The following is a 23,147-nucleotide window of genomic DNA, read 5'->3' as shown; positions in this document are numbered from 1 at the left end:
AACACTCCAAAATTCTCTTTCCCTCGTAATTGACATGTCATGTCATTAAAGATTCATTTTTAAATAATATATCTACAAAAAAAACTTTTTTAAATACGAATAAGGAGGTCAATACATGAATCACATAATAACATATCAAAAAATAATGAATACAAACATTTTCCATTTTAACAACAAAAACAATGATATATAAAGTTCTTCTTTCTCCTTCTATTTTTTTTTTTTATATATATTCGATTATGATGATCTGACATATTTTTTTCTAAAATTGTTATTTAAACTTTATTTCTCTACATTAATAATAATGAATTTAGTTTACTAACTCTCTAAAATTTATATCATAAGATAAATCAAATTTAATACTATCTTAATACATTGTGTTATTAGAGTAACATTTTAAAGATTTCGATAGTTGGAAGGAATTTTTAAGCCAAATAGGTAACGGTGAGGATGTTTTTGAACTAAAAACATAATAATGGGTAAAATTTACCAATTTTAAATAGTTAGAGGATATATAAGCCCTTTTTATTTTTAATTTGTCTATTTGTTTTCTTCTCCGACGATTACAATTGCCCAGCAATTATTCCGAGAAAAAGTGTTGGAAAGTATTGTTTTTACAGTAGAAGAATTATGCAGTGTTTGAGATCAAGGAAAAATATGGTCAGTAGGGTTTTGGGTTGCGAATTTATGGTGTGTTCTTCAAGATTTGAGGAATGGCATTGTCGAATATGTATATTGGGAATGCAATTTTATGAGAAGAGCTTGGTTATTTGAAGAATGATTTGGTGGATGCTCGAAGGGTATTTCGAAAACAGAGTTAGTTGTGTTCTTCTTCTGGGGAGTTTTTTGCGAAAATATGAAGGAGATGATACCCAGTAAGTGCAATCTTTCAATTTAAATTTAATCCTTGCACCAATATGATCTCCAAATATAGCATATAATCAAATCATGATATGCTAGATATCATGAAAGATGAATTGTTTATTGCTATCACATAGTGGCGGTGTAGTAAAATCTGAAGAATTGCCCTTGGGGTTATTATTTTTCTCAGGAAACATGCTATTTAATCTTGTGTTTAAGGGTGTAGCATTTGCACCTTAATCTTCCCTCTCTGTTATTGATTTGAGATGTTATTTGCCAACACTAATTACTTCCTTTGTAATTCAATTTTGTGTTTGTCAGCAATTAAATAGTTATGGTACTCTATGCCTTGGTTATCTTTTTAAGGTCACTAAATTGGGATAACTTTTTTTCTGGGTAATGATCTAAACTAATATTCTTACGAGTGAGGGTCAAAAACATACCTAAAGTATTCCAGTTTTTTCGAGTTCCATATCTGAAGTGTGAAAATTTCCTACCTGAACTATCACCGAATGTTTATAGAAACACACCTAAAATTTCTCTTTGAAAGAGCGCAATTCATCTCGATTTATCTTCAAAGCATCATGCATTCCTTTTAAGAATACATACAAGGATCAGATTACATCTATCTTTCTGTCTGATCAGATAGCCAGAAATATCCTATATACTAGTATTCTCCAACTGATCTCGGCATTCTCTGTCTAAGTTCTTTCATGTTAAAAAAATAATAGCAAGGGTTGGTAAAAGGATGAAAATCTAGTGTTGCAACTGAGGATCCAGACAAGTAGGTCTAGCGACAGAGGAGAGCATAATACTGCTCAACCAGCACATAGTGAATAAAAGGAAGTCACTCCTGATGAGTCATGTTACATCTAATGTGCAAGCTAAGTTTAATAATATTCAACTGTAAGGTATTTTGATATACTTTATTGATCACCCTTGTAAAGAGGCACACCGATACTCCATATCGTTTAAATCCAATAGCTTTGATGGCAATAGGTGAACTTACTAATACCTCGTCTATTAAGTTTAAGTAAGCAGATGATTGAATAACTTTGTATCTTCAATGACATCATATGTACACTGACCAGAAGCTCAAAAAACCCAAACTGGCACCAAACCATATCAACTAACTATGATTAAGTGATTTAATGAAGTGAATATATATATATATATATATATATATATATATATACTAGATACAAAAGCCCGGGCCCAATATATATTACTTTATTTGTTTTACTCTATGTGACAACTAGAATTAGGAGAGGCAACTAAGTTTTTAAATATTTTTGTTGTTAATTATTTTTATAATATTTTTAACGTACTTTTCAAGTAATATCTGTGGCACAGTTAAGTTTTGAGAGTTAATTAATTTCTTTAAATATTTTTTTAAATATTGGGAAAAGGTCTAGAATATATATTCGAACTTTGACCGAAATTGTTGTAACAATCCCAAACTTTGGGTAAGACCTATTACCCTTGCACTATTTAATAATGTATTTTAGAAATATATAAGTGTCCAGCTGGACAAGTTACTATTTATAATGATGCAATATTTATGATGTCCACATGGACACATTTAAATAGTGCAGGGGGTAATAGGTCCTACCCAAAGTTTGGGATTGTTATAGCAATTTTGGTCAAAGTTTGGATATATTTCGAACCCTTTTCCCTTAAATATTTGAAGTTGTTAATTACTGTGATTTATGTGGCACATCTGAAGTTCTGCGAGTTGATCAAATTTTTTAATATATTTGTTTAAATATTTGAAGTTGTTAATTATTGTGATTTATGTGGCACATGTAAAATTTTGAGAGTTAATCAATATTTAACATATTTTAAAACATATTTTAAGTTATTAAGTATTGCGATTTATGGAACTCTTAGTTAACGTAACTTTCAAATAATATATGCTACCCCTTCTGTCTCAATTTATGTGGAATACGCGAAATTTCAAAAGTTGATCAATTTTTTAGTATATTTTAAAAATATTTTAAATAGTTAATTATTGTGATTTATAATATTTTCAGCATAATTTTCAAATAATATATGTTACTCCCTCGGTCCAAACTTATGTGGCATAAGTGAAATTTTGAGAGTCAACTAAATTTCTATGTGCTTCTAAATATTTCAAGTTGTTGATTATTGTGATTTACAATATTGTTTTTTTCATAATTTTTAAAATACATAGCGTACTAGTAAGACAAATAAATTAAAACAGAGAAAGAACTAAATATAAATAGAGGAAATTGAAGGAGAAAGGCAAATCGACCAATTCACTGACTGACCCTTAGCTCATCTATTCACTCTTTTATTTATGTGGTACGGGTGAAATTTCGAGAGTTAATCAATTTTTAAGTTGTTAACTATTGTAATTTATAGTATTATGTTTTCGTAATCTTTTAATGCATAATAACTAAAAAGGGAATTAAAATAAATAATAATATTAATTTTACGTAATTTTTAAATACATAATATACTAAAAATAAAAATAAATGAAGAAATACTAAATATAAATAGAAGAAATTTGAGGAGAAGGAAAAATTGGTTAATTGATCAACTGACCCTAAACTCCTCAAATTCGCTCTTATATAATAGAGAAATATATGTACATATGTAACGGCCCAACCGCTAGTGATATTGTCCGTTGTAGACCTAGACTCATACGACTTAAAAATGTGTCACTAGTGTGTAAGACCTGCTTATTTATTTATCCAACATCTATCCTAAGTTGGAGTGTATGTGACACCCCCTCTTATGAACTCAGCTTCCTCGGTGAGGTTTGCTCCGCCGCATGGGATTTGCCTAGGTTCAGCACTGAGGTTTGCTGTCTTTTTAACTGGTCCATATTGACAAGGCTAACACAGACGTGACTGTGATAGCATTTGTAACGGCCCAGTCCACTAGTGATATTGTCGCAATGTGGGTCTAGACCCATACTGCTTTAAAATGTGTCACTAGTGTGTAAGGCCTGCTCACTTATATACCCAACATTTCTCGTGTGCTTTACCGATGTGAGACTTCTTATCCTAAATTAGGGTGTCATACTATATATATATATATATATGATTAAGTGAAATAACTCTATATACAAATACATGTGTACATCTATTGACTTGATATAAACACCCGATATGCATAAGTTTTATCAACCGAAATCTATTTTAAATAAATATGTATAACTACAAATGGAGCATCCATATTACACAGAAAAAGTCTTTAAATTACTATATAGGTCGTTGATCTATTGATAATCCCTATGACACAACAAGAAACTATTCTTTTTTGATTGCCCAAAATTAAGTAGTTGTTGCTAATTTACTAGGCCTACGAGCTTTGTAGAAGTCCAATAATAGTGATTAAAGAATTCCATCTTTGCGAAAAATTTCCAAAGGCATGCACAGACCACTCCACCAAGCAACCTTCAATACATGGCTTCATTTGCAACACAAGTTGTTTAGTATTGATCCATAGGCATTGCAAAAGGGAAATAAGAAGTAACAAATACCGCTGCATCAAATAAAAGAAGAAAGAAAAGAAACTGCAAATTGGACCGTACCATTATTATCTTCATTCATGTTGTAGTCGTCTTCATCGTAATCATAAAGATTCTGTACAATTGTTCAAGAGTTTCAATAGACATAAGCTCAATACATACTTTATAGAGAGTGTCACTTAATGATGTTGATCTATGTATACAAACAATTGGCAAGCAATGCAAGTATAATTCAATCTAGAGGAACACAAAGTATTCTGATTTCAAGTTCCTTAAATATGGCTGTCATGTTAGGGAAGCAGAGGGATTTTCCACATACTTGATTGCAATCTCCGTCATCACTAAATTATTATCTTCCTCTTCAATCTTATCCTCTTGTTCTTCGTCCATGTCTTCACCATCTTTTTTCTTTTCGTCATTGCCCTACATTTGATGAAAGATAAAGGATAAGTTTAGGAATCCAAGAATATGTCTATTGACAAATTAAAGGTCAAAGGATAAATTAGGTTATTTGGCATTGCAGGATATGTTAGATAGAAAGTATTATAGTTTAGGAATAATAACAATATTTTATAATTTAAATATTAAAGAATAATTTAAATGTTATAATTTAGCAATTCACATGTAACTCATACCTTTAATCCAAGAATAGATTCCTCTAGAACCCAAGAAATAGAACTTTCTCTAACAGGACTCTCTTCTATTGAAAAGCCTATTCAGAAAATCTCTCTTATTTTTTAACCCCCAATTTTCTCTTCAATTGTTGATGTTGTTGATGAGCAAAAGTTTCAAGCTTTCTGTTGAAGAAGGTACTAACTTTTCCCGTAGATCTGTTTTTTCAGTCAAATAAATCTTCTTTTTTGTGGACTTCTTTCAATTGATTAAAACGGCATTCGCTGTTTTAGGTTAATGGGTGCCATAAGGGTTTGAAATCTATAATTTTTGTTATGATTTTTGGGATTTTTTAGAATTTTGTGGTAAGAGAGCCTTCTTTTCTTGTATGTTTTGCTCATGGGTATTTCATTTTTTGGGCTAATCAAGCTTTGATTTTCTTTATCAGTTAGTGTGTATAATTTTTCTACTGATTTTTTTCTAAAAGGGAAAAAGATATACCCTAAGAATTGCCATATCTGCATTTTAGTCTTGATTATCTGAACTAAATAAGGTGCTTTTCTTGATTACAGTGAAGCAGGCATCTGGTAATTTATTTTCAAGAAACCCTTCTGCTATAAATGGCGGAGAACAGCAGCAGGAGGATTTTCAACAAAAATGAAATTGCAGAAGATTGGTGTTTTCAATGTAAAGATGGAGGAGAGCTCATGATTTGTGATAATGGGTAAGTCTTTTTTTTTTACTGACTTGGAGGTGGAGGGTACTCTTACCATCCGAGCAACTCCTCTTGTCCGATTATGGGCAAGTCCTTTGGTTAAAAATACCAATTTATTTTGAACAAACGGAGATACTCCCGAGCTTGTCTGAATATAAAAACTACATTTTTCTTTTCTTTTCGGGCTTTGCTTTCTGGATGAAAACGTAGACATCGTTTGGAAGCTTTATTTTTTTTTTCTGGCTTGAAAAGAACACATGTTCCATCTTTAAAAATTGCCCCTCTTCTTGGTGGTCGATTTGTGTGGAAAAATTATCTTTCTCAGAACCCTAGGTTCTTGGATAAAATATTACAGTACCTGATTGTATATGGTGAGAAAACAAGAGTTTGTGAGAGAACTTAGCTTGATTATTCCCACAAGCTATGGGGTTTAAAGAACTAAGTTTACATGTCCTAAAAAGGAAAGGAAATCAATATAAATCAATACCTAATTAAAATAGGAGTAAATCAAGCCATCTACTATATTTACATATATGCTATAGAATATTCCTAGGATTCTAACACTCCCTCTTAAGCTGGTACATCTAAATTATATGTACCAAACTTGTTAAATGCATAACTCGTTTTGGGACCGGCTAGGGACTTGGTGAATGTGTATGCAAGTTGATTATTTGACCGCACGAACCATGTGACGATGTCTCCTAAGTGTACCTTTTCACCGAAAAATGGCAATCAATATCTATGTGTTTGGCCCTCTCGTAAAACACTGTATTTGATGCAATGTGAAGTGTAGCTTCATAATCACACACAAGTTCCATTCCATTTGTATCTCCAAATGTCTAACTCTTTCTATAGTTGCTTGATTCATATGAGTTCAAATGTTGCCACTATCATGGCACGATATTCCACTTCTACAGAGGCTAGAGCTAGCAACCACATATATTTCTTACTTTTCCAAGACACCAAATTTTCCCCGACTAGAACACAATATCCAGAAGTGGATCGTCTGTCAAAGGGGAACTTGCTCAATCTGAATTTGAATATCCAACAATTTTCTCATGTCCTCGGCCTTCAGAAAGTAATTCTTTCCATGGACCAAATTTTATGTTTCGAATGATGTGAATAATTGCATTCTAGTGACTACAAGGAGAATTTAAGAACCGACCTACAACATTAATAGGAAAGGTAATATTAGGTCGAGTCACTAAGATAATTCAACCTTCCTACTTGCCTTATATATATTTTAGGATCGCTAAGAGGCTTCCCTTAACATTTGAATCCATTAGAGAATTAATGGGGCTACAATATGTCATCCTTTTCTCTCCAAGACTATCAAGTGCATGCTTCCTTTGTGAAAAGGCAATTTTTGATTTGGATTGAGCAACCTCAATGCCCCAGAAGTACCTCAATCGACCAAAATCCTTAGTATGAAGGTGTTGGAAAGGGTGATGTTTCAATTCAGTAATTTCCTCATTATTACCTGTGATAAGTATGCCATCAACATACACTACCAATCATGCACAAACCTGGAGCAGAGTGACAATAAAGCACATAATGATCAGCTACACTTCGTACTATGCCAAACTCCCCAATAACTATGCTAACTTCCCAAACCATGCTTGAGGAGATTGCTTCAAGCCATAAAGGGCTCGTCGTAGTCTGCACACCATGTTACTAGACTTCCTTCGAGTAACAAAATCAAATGGTTGCTCTATATATACCTCATCTTTGAGATCTCCATAAAGAAAAACATTTTTATTATCCAATTAATAGAGAGACTAATGATGCACAACCACTATGGATAAAAAGAGATGGACTAAAGCAATCTTGGTCACAGAAGAAAAGGTATCGCAATAGTCAAGACCAAAAATCTGTGTATAACCCTTGGCCACTTTTAGGTGATCAATCTATCCATAGGCCAACCTTCATTGTATATGCCCAATGACAACCAATTGTTGATTCATCTGGAGGTACAGGCTCCCAAGTACCACTAGAGTGTAAGGCAAACATCTCCTCAATCATAGCTTGTTACCAGCATGAATGACAAAAGGTTTTACCTATAGTCTTAGGAGTAGCCACAATTGATAGTGATGATGCAAAGGCAGAATAGGCCGGTGATAAACGATGATAGCCTAAACAAGTATAGGGTGAGATTATGAGTAGAGCAATTACCTTTACGAATGACAATAAAAGAACTCGGTATAGACCAGTCCTTAGTAGGCAAGGATTCCGGTGGCGGGCAAGAATCATATGTGCACGGACAATAATGATAGGTCAATAGTAGTAGAGGTGCAGGGAGAAAGATGGGGTTATAGATGATGACATAGAAGGATAGACTGTGGCGGTATCCCTTAAAGATAGAACTAGTAGAACCTCATAAATGCCTAATTATTCAACAAAAAAAGATGTAAAGTAGGGTTGAACTTCAAAAAACATCAACAAACATAAGGTATTGCTAGAGGTCAGGTGAGCAACATCGATATCCTTTCAATACCCTTGAATACCTAGGAAAAACACTTTTAAGAGTAAGGGAGCTAATTTGTCTATTCTTGGAGCGAGTATATGGACAAAATATGTGCTCCCAAAGATGCGTGGTGGAAAAGAGAATAAGGTTGACTGGTGAAACAAAATAGAGTGTCGAACTTGATTTTGAATAGCAATTGAAGGCATACGGTTGGATAACCAAAGGTGAGCACTACATTCCCTCTAAAGCGCAATGGAACATTTGCTTGAATGAGATGAGTGCATGCAGTCTCAACAATTTCCCTATTTTCTCTCTCAGCGACCCAGTTTTGTTGTGTACTCTAAGGATGAGGTTTTTTATGAAAAATTCCATAGGAAGAAATAATTTTTTTAAATTGAGATTAGAAATATTCACATGCATTATCACTGCGAAAGGTGCTAATAGAAACACTAAATTGGTTTTTTTATTTAGCACAAAAAGTTTGAAAATGGAAAATAATTCAAAATGATCTTTCATTAAGAACATACAAGTGCACCTTGAGTAATCAACAATGAAAGTAAGGGGTTGTTTGGTAGAGTGTATAAAAATAATGCTAAATAGAGTATATTAGTAATGCTTGTATTAGTTATGTTTGCATTAATTATACATAGATTATTTCCTATACATTGTTTGGATAAGAAATAATTATATTATTTCAATAGATTTAGAAATAATTATATTATTTCTATAGATTAAGAAATAATTATATTATTTCTATAGATTAAGAAGTAATTATATTATTTCTATAGATTAAGAAATAGATTAATTATACATAGATTATTTCTAGATATTTATTTACAAAAATATCTTCACAATTATGGTGAAAAAGATGTAAAAATAGTTTTTAGGGATAATTGGATCTTTAACTATGTTAATGCATGCATTAAACCCAGTGTTTTGGACGGCGAGAGGCAACAAGGGCCTGCCTCGCCACGCGGCGAGGCGAGGCGCTCGCCTTTTTGAATCGAGGCGCCAATTAATACCAAATAAGTGGATATATATATATATATAAAATAAAATATTACTAAAAATATTTATGAAATATATATAATAATGAATTGCATATTTTGATATAATTACATACAAAATAAGAGGAGTATAATTGTTAAAGAAGAGAGAAAATATAATAAATATTAAAAGTATAATTTATTTTATAAATAAAAAAGGACACACTTATCTAGAGAAACTCTTTGTCTCTAGTTTTCTTTTTCAAGAAAAGTTGAAAAGACTCTACTTTTTGAAAAAAGATAAGAAAGCTGTGAACTTCCTTTACTTTTCAAGAAAAAACTCCTCCACGTCTTCTTCTCTCTTCTTCTCTGTACTTTACTGTACTTTTCAAGAAAAAACTCCTCCTCTTCTTCTTCTCTGTACTTTTTCAAGCTGAGCAGCAGCAGTAGACGCGAACTCGCAGCAGCAGCAGTCGCGACAGTCGACTTCAAGTTTCCAATCGCAGCAGCAGCAGTCGCGAACTCTAATTCCAGTCGAGGGATTGATTTCAAGTCTCCGGTCGCGAAATAAGGAGCAGCAGTCGCGTCATAAGTTTGAAAAAATACCCAAAAAAAACCCTAATTTGATTATTTGGCTTTTTAATTATTAAAATTCAGACTTCTAAAAAAAAAAGAAGAAAAAGGCGACGCCTATTGCATCGCCAATTCCACGTCACCCCTCGCCTTGGCTCGCCTTTTTGATCTCGCCACGCCTTGCCTGAAATAGGCGCAAACCCCTCGCCTCGCCTCGCCTTGTCGCCAAAGGCGAGAGGCGCTCGCCTTTAAGAACACTGATTAAACCCATTGTGTTACTAATACCTAGAAATTCATAGGTGTAGTAATACACACCTTAACACCTTAATACACATGACTCACAATCTAACTTCGATAACTTTGACAAACTAGGTATTAATTTTTTAAGTTTGGATAAACTAAGGTGTCCCAATCGTCTGTGAATTCAATCTAGAGAGTCAAAGACCGAAGCCTCATTTGTTTTCATTAAGATTAAGACGTCTGAATTTGAATGCACATCTGGATGATTCTTGTCTGTAGATCTGTAGATTAAATGATTAAGATTCTTTGTTTTTAAACATCTGATTATGTGTAGAATTTAATGCCTCAGCCAAACGACTTATTGACAAGAGGCTAAAGGGACAACCATTATTTAGAGTCAAGGTGGGTAAGGGATTGTCTTGACCAACTCCGGTTGCCATAGTCTGGGAACCATTAGCTAACATAATAGTGGGAAGGGACTGAGAGCAAGTAATATTAGACAATAAAGATTTGTTACCAGAAATGTTATCTGAAGCGCTTAAGTCCATGATCCAATGGCCAAGTGTGGTGGACAGTAAGATACAAACAACACTATTAACATGATTAACACGATTATCAATCTGGGCAACAGAAGCTGTTGATGAAGATGGCTACTTACTCGCTCAATACCAAAGAAAGTCAGTGTATTCTACCTTAGGCAAAGAGAACAGTTGATTGGTTGGATAACCAGTGGATTCAGCTTATGGAGCCCATGGATTTAGTATTAAACATATCAGATCCGAGAGACATGGAAACAAATCTTTTTGTGTCCAAAAAAATTAAATTTTTGAAAAGAACTTGAAGAATAGATCTTATAAACTGCTTGCTGTCTCACCATAAAAATATATTTGACTGTCGGAAAATCATCGGAATCGGGAAAAATATTTAATGAATAGGGTCGTATTTTTGTGGCGAACCTACTGGAAAAGAGGAATATGCTGGAAAAGTGGGTGGAGAACACCACACGCGAGGATTCTGATTATAATGGTTGTACTAGTATATGCACAATATCTCTGGATAGTTTCGGAATCACGGAACAGTGGAGGTTTTGCTGGAAAAATGATCAGCAATTTTGTACTCTTATTTTATTCTTGCTTTCTAATTATATAAGGTGTTGGTACCATATGAGAAAACAAGAGTTTGTTAGAGTACTCAACTTGGTTATTTCCACAAGCTATTGGGGTTTAAATAGCTAAGTGTACATGTCCTAAAAAGAGGAAATCAATACCTAATTAGATAGGAGTAAATCTAAGAGTAAATCAAACCACCTACTATATTTACATATATGCTATAGAATATTTTCATGGTTCTGACATATATCAAAATAAGCAATTTAACTCAGTTATAAATGATGGTTAAAAGGACACATGTTGTCCATTCATTTATTTGTTGTGAACAATGGATACAATACCCCCAAAAAGTACCATAAATGTGTTTTGAGGTCTTAAGTTTAGTTTCTCCAATGATTGGTCATCTGTAAGTGCTGGTTTTAGCCAACTCTTCAAAATTTCTTGTTTATTAAAAAAAAAAACTTGTATTTTGTTCTTTTTCCCATGTGTACTCTCTCTGTTCACTTTTACTTATGCGCTATACTAAAAATATTTTTTGCTTAACTTTTTACTTTTAGCCTATTAAGAGAAAAACATACTTCTTTCATGTTTTTCTTAACATCAATTACTTATTCTCCAAATCATTTCCCACGACCTAAGACTAAATATCAATTAATATTGGTATTGTGGTAAAATATTAATGTCAATCATTATTTCGTAAGGGCCATGCAAATTTTACCCTTAACATTAATTACCTCTAAATCATTTCACAAACTCTAAGACTGAATATCAATTAATGCGGATATTGTGATATCATGTCAATCGTTATTTCTTAAGGTGGACAAGTAAAAAAAGAAAGGATGGAGTAACAACTACTGTTGGCTTTTTGGGGAAAGGTTATTTTCTTGTTTGATAACACAGAAAATTCTTGGATAAAAGCAAGCTTGCATGCAAACATTGTTAGATGGCTCCTCATAATCCTAAAAATATAATAATGTATATAAGAAAATAGATACAGCTTGCACCCAAGGGTGTGACCTAGTAGTCAATGAAGTGGTTGAAAGTCATGAAGTCTCAGGTTCAAATTTCAGCGGAGACAAAAAACACTGTGATTCTTTCCATTTGTCCTACCCTTGGTGGATAGAGATACCTGGTATCTATTGTTGGTGGGAGGTGGCAGGTATCCTATGAAACTAGTTGAGGTGTGCTAATACTAGCCCGAACACCACGGTCATCATAAAAAAAAGTGAACAGTCAGTTTCCAGCTGGGATATCCTTATTAGGAACGTGTCAACTTTACTTCTATGGAACACAAAGTCTATAGATCCCCGCTACTGTCAACTTTACTTCTATGGAGGAAAAAGGTTGTAGATTCACTGATGTCAACTTGACTTATATGAAGCACAAAAAAAATTCTATAATTCCTTAACCTCACGCTCTACTTTCTGGTCTTTCATCTTTTGAGATGAGCACCGCTCTTATGTTTACAATTTTGGTTAAAAGCTTCAAAAAAAATTTGCTATAAGCACTATATGGCCTAGCAATTAGCTAGGTAGTCTTTGTTTGGGTTAGCTTTTTTTCTTTTGGCTAGGTACTCTGCAATGGTATTCATTAGGTGTTCCAGTTATTTTTACTTGGTGATTCTTTCTCTACATGGACTTCTACTAAACAATATATTTTCAACTTTGCAGGGGATGTTTGAAAGCTTATCACCCTAAATGTGCGGGCGTAGAGGACTCAGTTTTGACAAGTGATGAACCTTGGATATGTGGCAAGCCTCTTAATTCATCTTTCGTCAAGCAAATTTAATATTTCTAAATTTACTCTTTGTCCTTTTGTTTTGTCTGGGAGTGTTTTTCCTTTTGCTAGTTTATCGATTTTGACTAACCAAAGTTAAGCATGACAAAACTTAGTTTATATTGAGTGAAAAAGGCAATTGAATTTTGAGTTTCTGTTATATTGAAATTTTTCAAAATAATTCACTGGAAAAAAAATTGTCTTTGCTATTTCTCCACGTATACTAGAATGAACATGGACATGGACTGCTAACTTGCTTAATAACCTTGCAGTTGCATACACTGTACTAGGTGTTGCTTACCCTTTTACTTGGATGAATCAAAATAACTTTCTTTGATAAAAAGGTACTATTAAAGGGAGGACGCTAAGTTATACAGTAGTCGAAGTCCCATGATACCATCTGTCAGGTATAAGGAATTACAAAACTGCCACTTTGACAAACAAGGTTTCCAGTGGTTTGAGTGTTTGGAAAGTAGTTGTAACTTGGAAGGTTGTTATTTTTTTATTTATTTTTGTTTTGCATGTATATACTTCTTGTTAAAGAATAAGCTTCCAAGAAGGCCAAATGATTCCTCCCATAGTTTATAACAGTACGGCATCGAGTAGTTGTTGAAATCCTCCTTCATGTCACTTTAGCTGCTTTAGGGATAAAGTTAATTTTACACTCCTATCTTGCCTCAATGAATTCTTTTGATGGTTGGATGTCACATTTAAAATCTTAATCAACTTGCCAGTTATGCACTAAAATTAACAACATACCCTGTATAGACAAGTGGGTGGAGTTTGGAAAGGGTAGTGTGTACAATTGTGCATAACCTTCCCCTATCCTTGTGAAGGTAGAGAGGTTGTTTCTAAAGGACCCCAGGCATAAGTAACACATTAAAAAAAATGAAAAGGAAATAGTAGTGAAGAAGTTCATTACCAATTTTTAAAAAAAATTTGTAGTGAAGAAGCCATGTTGAAAATAATGGAGAAAAGAATAGTAACAATAACAAATAATATGATAACCTAAACAAAAGGTAATAAAAACAATAGGTAAAATAGCCCCCAAGGCCTAGCTCAAGTGGCAAAAGGTGCAGGATTTGTGGCTTAGGTCGCAGGTTCAAGCCCCACACCATGTAAAGCTAAGCCCGGTATTTAAGTGAAGAAGGGTAGAGGGGCGGGCCCATTATCCACCGAGTTTAGAAGGCTATGATTGGTCCAAAGGGCGGGTCACAAATGGATTTCTCGGTATCAAAAAAAAAAAACAATAGGTAAAATAAATCGAAGAATAAGATGGTACAAGAGTAACAACAATAATACTGATAGGGAAAACTAGACACCTCGACTATCTACTACTTTCTACCCTATTCCTCGACCTTCATATTCTCCTATCTAAGGTCATGTCCTCGGTAAGCTGCAGTTGTGCAGTCCTATCTAATCACCTCTCTCTAATACTTCTTCGGTTTATCTCGATTTTCTCCTTAGAACCAACTTATTCAACATTCTCACACCTTCTCACTAGGACATTTGATCATTTTCTCTTCACATGTTCAAACCATTTCAGCCTCGCCTCCATCATCTTGTCCACCACAGGGACCACTTGCACCTTGTCCACGAATATCCTCATTTCTAATCCTATCTTTCCTAGTATGCCCATATATCCATCACATCATCCTCATTTCCGCTACTTTCAACTTTTGGATGTGTGAGTTCTTGATTGGCCAATACTAAAATGTTGATTTTAAAATGTTACTCATTATAAATCATCTTTTTTTTTTCTTCATTAAATTTATGAACCACTGGATTGATCTCAACTGCAGCAGTTCCTGGTATGTATGCTGGTGGGACCCTGTGTTGATAGCTTACCGGAGAAGCAAATCCTTCCTGATGTTCTATGTTCCTTACAGAGAATGAGAAAATGTTGTCTCATGTTTACTCCATCTCCTCTATTTTAGAAAGAATTATCCAAGAAGAGTCCAACTTTCCCATCCTCATTTGAGATGTCACTTATTACGTTGTGAGAAAAGACTGTTGAGAGCATGTGTATATATAGTACCTCGCAATTGCTTTAGTTAATGATCTCCAACAAATCTCCAAAGAGATGGCCTAGCGGCTAGGAGCTGCAGTGTAATCCCACAAGTGAGTATAGGATTTCTAGTACTAAGTATTAAAATATTTTGAAGAAAATCTTTGGAGTATAGTTGTCAGAATTTTAGGTGATTGATATGCAGTACAAAATAGGAGAGAGAGGGGAAGAGAGAGAGAAATAGAATTTTAGTGAACATTTCACTATGGATCTCTATTTTTTTGTCTACTTCTTGTATGTGGGAGCCCTTTCCCTTTGTAAATGAATATATTTCTTAAAACTTGATAAAAGAAAAATGGACATTTTACTATGAATTTATGCTAGCCCTTTAAATGATTTTGCATATTGCTCAATACTAGTATATACTTTTTTAGGTTCCAAAAAAGAAAGTTTTGCTTCCATTTTTGTTCAGTCCCAAACTGGAGTGTATTTTCATTCAGCAGATAGTTCTATGTATTTTATACAACATTAAATGTTTTGTGGGACCAGATTCTCAAAAACAAATACTAACCAACTGATCTTATAGACTCTTCTCTTAGTTACAACGCCATAAGTCAAATTAAGAAAATACATCATATGTGGAAGAGGGAAAGTTTGCTTCAGAATTGATTGTGAATCTATTCCAGTCTAAGAAGAAAGTTTGCACAAGCACTTGAATAGATTTAGTTGTGCTGATGGCATATGAAAAGCTTTTGTTCATTTTGAGTGATGAGGAAAACAAGATCGTGAAAGNNNNCCCCCCCCCCCCCCCCCTCACACACATAGCTTTTAATGTCTAGCTACAAGTAATTTACAAAAAAATGCTCCATTGTTTTAAAGCATATACTTTAAGGATGCATGCATGCAAGCTCAATAAATAATTTGCATATTCCAACTCGAATATAATGTCTTGGCACAAATGGAATGAGTAATTTTCTAGGCAATTTCTGAGGGTCTCACATTTCTCCATATGTAGGCAGTTCTTTGCTAGAGCCAGTATTTTCTTTATTCCTTTGTGTAGTTTAGATTTACATTTGTTGCCCAAGGCAAAAGGAAAATATAAAGGAACTAAAAAGAAGATTAGAAGTATGTGGTATTGGATCCTGGCGGCTAGCCCTATTTCATGATGGGCAAGTATGATTAATGGTTATTTAATTCCCTTAAATTTAAACTACTTGAGGAATGATATTCTCATTGTGTAAATAAATTATGATAAGAAAATTGTTAAGCTCATAATAGACTTATTCTTTAACAAATATAACCTAATATGTAGATACAAGTTTGAAGTCCATACTTTTTTTTTTTTGAGAATTGGTAACATTGTATTCTTCAGCATTAAGGATATGCTGGGGACCTTTAGAAAATCAAAAAAGAACAAAAAGCATAATACTTACAAGGATCCTAAGAATTCTAAAAGTTGATCCGAATCTTCTAATCCTATCTCTTTACACAAAAAATATAGAGATACAATGCAATTCCATTTTACCTTGTGAATGGAATTGGATATATCTTCAAAATTCCTACTATTCCTCTCCTTCCACACTGGCCACCAGATGCAATGTGGAATCAAATTCCACCAGGGCTTCTGTCTCTTGCTACCTCCTCTCCTGATCCAACAACTAAGTAAATCAGCAGTATGCTTTGGCATAGTCCATTTCACTTTTGAAAAGTTGAGAAACACGGACCATATTTGTGTTGTGAAAGTACAATGTAAGAATAGGTGACTATTAGTTTCCCCTGTCTTCCCACATAAAGAGCACCAAGGAAGTATGATCTTTCTTTTCTTCCTCAAGACTTCATGTGTCAAGCATGCCTTTTTAATGACCAACCAAGTAAAGCACTTAACTTTTGTTGGTGCTGCAGTCCTCCAGACATTTTTTCATGCATTCCGGTATCTGCTACTTTGCGAGTTGCACTCCTTTTTATATACCCCGTCAACTGTGAATATACCATCCTTACAATGAGACCATCTAACAACATCATTGGCAATATTGGTGCCTGCAAAATCCCCCACTTCCTCCAACAATTTGGCTACTCTCTCTATTTCCCAATCATTTAGTAGTCTTCTGAAATAGAGATTCCAACCTTGTTCTGTCCAGCAATGACTGATCATTGCCTCAGAATTGGTGCACAAAATAAATAGATCAAGAAACAGGTCTTTTAGGGGGATTTGTTTGATCCATACATCCCACCAGAATCTACTTCTCCTTCCATCCCCCACCTTGATATGTAAATTTGGTTCTAACTTGGGTCATAAGTTTCTAATAGCTCTCCAAACCCCCGTGAAGTCCATACTTAACCTCAGCCTTAATTCTCTAGGGATAGACTTCTTTATCATACATGTGTATGCTTAAAAACCTTGATAAGAATATCATAATACATATAAGCCAAGAGAATATAAAATGCTTAAAATAGTAATATACTGAGAAATGATTATTGTAATCACGTTTTTCTTGAGTGTTGGAGTTTGATGTAGGAACAAAACTTCCTTTCAATTACAAAACAATATTAGAATAAATATTATTGCTTAATTTGGCTCCAAATTGCTACTGCACCACTTTTTGGAACGATGAACCATAATGTTAGAGAATAGTAGTCTGTGGTAACTGGTAACTGTTGCTGAAATATTTAAGTATTTATCACTCAAAGACATCTGATAAATGGATAGCCTGGTGTGTCAAGCTTCCTATGTTCACACAGGCTCCAGGGAAGGCCACACCCCAAGGGGCTTTAATGTGGATTGCATCCGAACATTTTAAGTTTGAGTACTTATATATTGTTGGCTTATATTGTCGTGTTAGTTTAATTGGTCATGTATTGCTTTTTCATTACATAGAATAAATACAGTTGTGCAAAAAGTAACATCAGTTTTACCGTGTTCCAGGACGACATACATGCTTAATTTGCAAAGGAAAATCATATTATCACTGTTATTGTTGTATAAGAGCTGCATGCTCGAGCTGTATTGGTCTTATCGATTTTGTCCATCTTAAAGGGAGGAATGGATTGTGCAATAATTGCCTAAAGCTCGCATTGCTTGTGGAAGAAGACAAGAATATTGATTCTGATGGGGTATGCATGATTATTATGGTTACTCGAAAACTGTATTTTTTTGGTTCAGTACTGATTAATTAATTTACATTTTGGAAATGTTTATCTTCAAATCCAAAGAGAACTTGTCATGGAAACTATTAACTGAACTAGCCCAGGAGAACAGCTTGAAAGTTAGGGGGTGTTTGGATTGACTTCTTTAAGTGACTTATAAGTTAAAAGTCAAAAGTCATAAGTTTGGGAACCCCAACTTTTTACTTTTGGCTTCTTTTTGTACTTTTTCAGCTTTTAAGCTCTTTTTGTGTTACCCAACACTTTCAAAACTAAAAAATACTTAAAAGCCAAAAGTCACTAAAAATAAGTCAATCCAAACACCCACTTTACAGCATTGACAGATAATTATGTTTAATACTCATGATAGACGGAGATAAATGAAGCCAAGTCCATAAAGAGCATTGAGAGGCGACAAGTTTGACGACAGGAAAATATGAGATGCGCTATCGGTTTCTCTTTAAAACACTATATTCATTTGTTATCAGAAAAAGTGAAAGATTATATATGAAAAAAGATAAAGTTTCCTGTTCAGTTTTCAAGGTGAACTGTATTTTATAGAAGTTCAAAAAGTGAACTCTCTCTCTGGGAGTGGCTTCACACAGGTTTAACATTAGAGAAGAGCGGTAGAAAATCTTAGTTGTATTCCATAGGTATTGGTTTGATCATCATTTTGTTGTTTCCTGAATTTATTATTCCTCTAGGCTTCCGAATATTGAGTTTATTCTAGTAAAATGTAGGGAGGATATTATCACAATTGATCTTCTTGTGTCACAAACAATATTAACAGCTTACTTTCCTCTGTTTGAGTATGTGAGATTACGTCTTGCATGTTTATCACTATTATCGCATTGGCAATATTCAGTTAGATTAGTCTTTCTTTGATTTCTTGATATATCTCCTTTCCTATTTGCTTTATTTTTCCTCTAGTTAATGAGTAATCTGTTCCATTTCTCATATGAATGATTGTTACTTTCCAGGAAAAAGTAGACTTCAGAGATTGTGAAACACAAGAGGGCCTTTTCAGGGAGTATTACGAGATAGTAAAGGAAAAAGAAGGAATTGACAAAAATAAACTTCTTGCTGGTAAGGCTCAACTAGACAAGGAGAAGATATGCCAAATTAGCTCTTATTCAGATAAACGTTGTGAGAAACAGGATGAGCAGCTTTCTTTAGACAATGAAGATTTCAACGATGGAGAACCTCAGAAGAAAAAGCTTAAAATGAAAAGATGTACACAGCAGAAAACAAAGACGCAAAGCAAAGTCATCGACAGCCTTGAACAAAACAAAATATCCTCAATTTGGTATTCAACTGCACCACAAAGTCAATTTGCAGCCTTGATTCCTGAAAATATCAAACTCGTTTACCTGAAGCGGAGCTTGGTAATGGAGTTGATCAAGCAGCCTGAGTCAATTAAAACCAAGATTATAGGAAGTTTTGTTCGGGTCAAGTTAGATCCACGTGATTCTGAGCAGCATAACTCTCATCAGCTTATGCAAATTACAGGTTGTTTTAACAAATGATTTCATTCTTTGATTTGTCTTGAAATGGTTGCTAGCATCCATCGGTGGACTGCTGTGAATATGATGCTGCATTATTCTCATGTCTTCAATTCCTGAGTTTTTAGATAATTGGACATCAACTTGCCAGAACATCTATTTTTTTTCTAAAATAAATGATTATGTTTTCTCAACCAACTTTGTTTACACTTTTGTGGTTATCACGACATTAATAATCTGTTCAAGCACATGAAATTAAACTTGAAACTCATCTTTTCATAATTTCCTTTGGGTTAGTCATTATTGTGTTGTTAATATTGAGTGAAGAGTTCATTCTTAACACCCTCTATATTATGTTTGGAACATATAAATCTTCTTTAGAATTTGTTATACTTTGTCTGCCCATGTTGTATGATACTATTACTATTTGGCGAGTCGAATTGTTTCTTTCTTTGACTACGATATGTTTAAATAAGTTGGTTTGATTTTACCAAATAATTGTGATTAGTAGTAATTAGTAATATGTATTTTTCAAATATGTAAATATTATTTTTAAAATGGTTAAACATCGATGTCAGAATACACGTAGAGGATCAAATGAGTGGATTCCGGATCATACCACTCTTTTCGGAATGGAGGATGATCGTTGCTAAACTTAAACAAGTTACTCTCTCCAACCCAAAGAAGAAGAGTAGAAAACCTAGTTTGACTAGCACCATAGGTTGAGAGAGAAAATTTAAAATAAGTTACTATTATTAAACAAAATAGTATTTAGAGAAATTTGATATGTGAATAGAGTGGATTAGATCAATGACAAGATATGACGTGATGAAATAAGTAAATCAATCAATTAAAGAAGCTCAGTAAATTTTGAAGAGAAAAAAGCAAGCAGGTCAAGAAATTGGATGGAGATATTGAGGCCATGATCATAATCTTATTCTTATCTTCCAAGTCTTAATATAGAATATTTTTCTGTCATTGAAAACTTAATCTTGACCACCAATTTTGCTTTCAAACTGACATCGTTCTTGTTTAAGGAGTGTTCTCAGGGATCAAGCTTGGATCAAGTGATACGTGCAACAGCGAGAGTTTAATTGAAGTTTCAAATATGGCAACAGATGTTAGCTTGACCATGCTTTCAGATGCTGAGATTTCTGAGGTAACCTACTTCATCTTTTGAGGGCATCTGTCTATTCAAACTCTACTTATAATAATTTGACATGATTTTTCAGCTAATCAGCTATATAGAATTTGACATGATTTGTGGTTAACCCTTCAATTCAATGAATTTCGACATGTTTCTGTGTTTTTCAGGAAGATTGTGATGTGCTCAGAAAAAATGTTAAAGCTGGGCTTCAAAAGAAGCCTACAATTGTAAGTTTTCTTGGATTGCATTTTGACATAACCATTACGCTGAAACATAGTCTAGATATTATTATATGACTGCAAGCTTTGTATGATTAACTATTGTTTCCAGCATAAAATACCCGCAAATAAATGACTTGTCCAAAAAGTGATCTCTCTGTCGGCACTGCTCGGTGCAAAGTTCTGGTTGCCTCTGGAAAACCCAATTTCTCTTTGTTATATAGTGTTAGAGCTTGTAATATGGATTTTGAGTGGGAACTAGTTTCTCCAGTCTCAGCTCTTCAAACAGCATGCTGTTTGCAACATACGACATGCTCTCTTGCGGATAACATACATGAATATACGACTGTTATATTCATGTATCCTTCATGTCCTATGGTGTGACCCCTCTGGTGGGAAGGAACTAGTAGAGCCTGGGTGGATCCTGTCTGGGATAGTGGCACCCAATTCTTAACCAGTTCTGAAAAAAGACTCAGATCAAGAGAGAACTACTGAAGTGGTCAAGTGAATTCTCAATCTTCTTCTTCTCCTCCTAATCCTTTTCCCTTATCATTGTAGATTGTTGGTGGAAAAATGATCGCTGTAATGTGAATATGTTCTCCAGTCCCGGTACTAAATATTCTGTGAACTTGATAGTGTCCTCAGTTTTGGTTTCACCAAGTAAGAGTGCCTGCTAGCTGGCCTTTACTGAAACCCGTTGTCTTCTTTCTTTTTAAGCAAACTCTACAGCGCCACCTCAACAAAAGTGTGTTCCCATCATCTGCATGTCACATGAATATTCTTTTTCTCCAAAAGGATAAGACATAGAATTGCATTATTGGGAAGGTCACAAGATAGAATATAACTGGGCATTGAATAGGTTCATCTAAAACACTAATGCAGATCAGCCAAACAACATGATTCAATAGTGGATTGCGTGGATCAGTGCACTTCTTGCCTAGCCCGGGAGATCAGATCTTGGTGCTATTCTTGAGTTCACTCCATAGAGATCAAATCTCCATAGATCTACAACATATGAAGCAGTTACTTCCTTGGTGATCCACCTGTCTTCCTCCTCATACTTAGCATCAATGACTTCCCCCACAGCATTTGCTTGTTATTTGCATACTTCCATAGCCATTTCATTCTGAGAGCCTTACTGTGATTTTTCAGGTTCTTAATTCCCAGACCCCCATATCTTTTTCCACTAGAAAATCTTTCCATTTGACAAAGTTATAGCCTTCCCTTTTGAATTTCCTTTTTTTTGAAAAAAAAATTGCTTTTGAGTTTGTATCACTTCATTTAAAATCATGAGCTACTAGAAAGGGAATACTTCTATATAATTTGCATTTGGTTTTTTCATTATACTCACCTGTGGGAATGGATATATTCCCTGAGCCATGGGGGGAGTTTTCAGTGATGGGTTGTGGTGAGACTCAAATCAAATAAAAAATTCTTGCTCTGACACCATTTAGAATTGTGTGTGTCATCTCTATTAAATGTTTGATCTATTAGAGGGTTGATACTTCTAATTTAACCTTCTACATTTCTAAAAAGATACAAACTCAGTTCCTCAAGTTTTCCAGTTATAGATTCAGCTGAACTCCAATTCCATTTAGTACTACCATAAAACTTAATCTCCTATTTGCAGGTGGAGCTTGAACAGAAGGCTAAAATCCTTCACGAGGACATCACAAAGCATGTATGGTTTCAATCTTTCCAAGTTACTTTTAAAGTTGGATAATTTATTTTTCTTAGGAACTCCTGGTTGATTTGGATAGTTTGTAGCTCTACGAATTTATATTCCATTGGCATGATAAATACAATTATCGTACAACATGGATTAAATGTTGTAAGAAGATTTCAGCTTCCATGTCAGTAACATGAAGTTATTAGGGACCTGTTTATTTTTATCTTGATTCCATATATATGCGAAACATCTAATATCTGGTGACACCTTCACTTTTAATGGCAGAGGATTGCTCAAGAGCTGGAATTGTTGCAAAAACTCATTGATCGAGCAAATGAGAAAGGACGGAGAGAGGAATATCCTTTTTTCCTTCTTTTTTGGGTGACTAAATTTATCGTATTTGACAGAACGCCAAACCAGCCCCAAGGATGGAAAATTTAGCACAGATTTGGTAGTAAGCTTCTGTGTTTGGTCACCTGCATTACTTTCTATGATCACCAATTTCATCTTAACCCCTATGTTCCTCTTTTATCATCTCATCCTTCATTCCCTAATTTTGTCTGTGTGTACTGTTGTCTCGATGTTCTTCATCCTGGTCCATTCTGCAAAGAAAGGAAAGTGTTTCCT

General features: G+C 34.2%; 2 protein-coding genes across 4 annotated transcripts in view; both read left to right on the top strand.

The window, feature by feature from the left end:
* The window catches only part of LOC125844327 (uncharacterized protein At5g08430-like), a 60,582-nt gene that overhangs the window by 31,827 nt on the left and 5,608 nt on the right, over positions 1–23,147 (top strand). The gene's annotated exons all lie outside the window — the stretch shown is intronic.
* Positions 564–23,147, top strand: LOC125844367 (zinc finger CCCH domain-containing protein 19-like). Of its 2 annotated transcripts, none has more exons than XM_049523682.1 (9): positions 564–875; positions 5,545–5,696; positions 12,730–12,809; positions 17,767–17,954; positions 18,965–19,493; positions 20,536–20,645; positions 20,801–20,860; positions 22,482–22,532; positions 22,806–23,147. In XM_049523682.1, exons 2-9 carry the CDS (start codon positions 5,593–5,595, stop codon positions 22,959–22,961), a joined length of 1,278 nt encoding a protein of 425 aa, XP_049379639.1. In that variant the 5' UTR covers positions 564–875; positions 5,545–5,592; the 3' UTR covers positions 22,962–23,147. The 2 variants fall into 2 exon arrangements, with proteins under 2 accessions (XP_049379639.1, XP_049379632.1); XM_049523675.1 differs by having other exon boundaries at positions 20,524–20,645.

The sequence above is a fragment of the Solanum stenotomum genome, chromosome 1 (genome assembly GCF_019186545.1).
Source record: "Solanum stenotomum isolate F172 chromosome 1, ASM1918654v1, whole genome shotgun sequence".
Taxonomy (NCBI): domain Eukaryota; kingdom Viridiplantae; phylum Streptophyta; class Magnoliopsida; order Solanales; family Solanaceae; genus Solanum; species Solanum stenotomum.
Note: the sequence above shows the minus strand (reverse complement) of the source record. Positions and strands in the feature narration are given on the sequence as shown.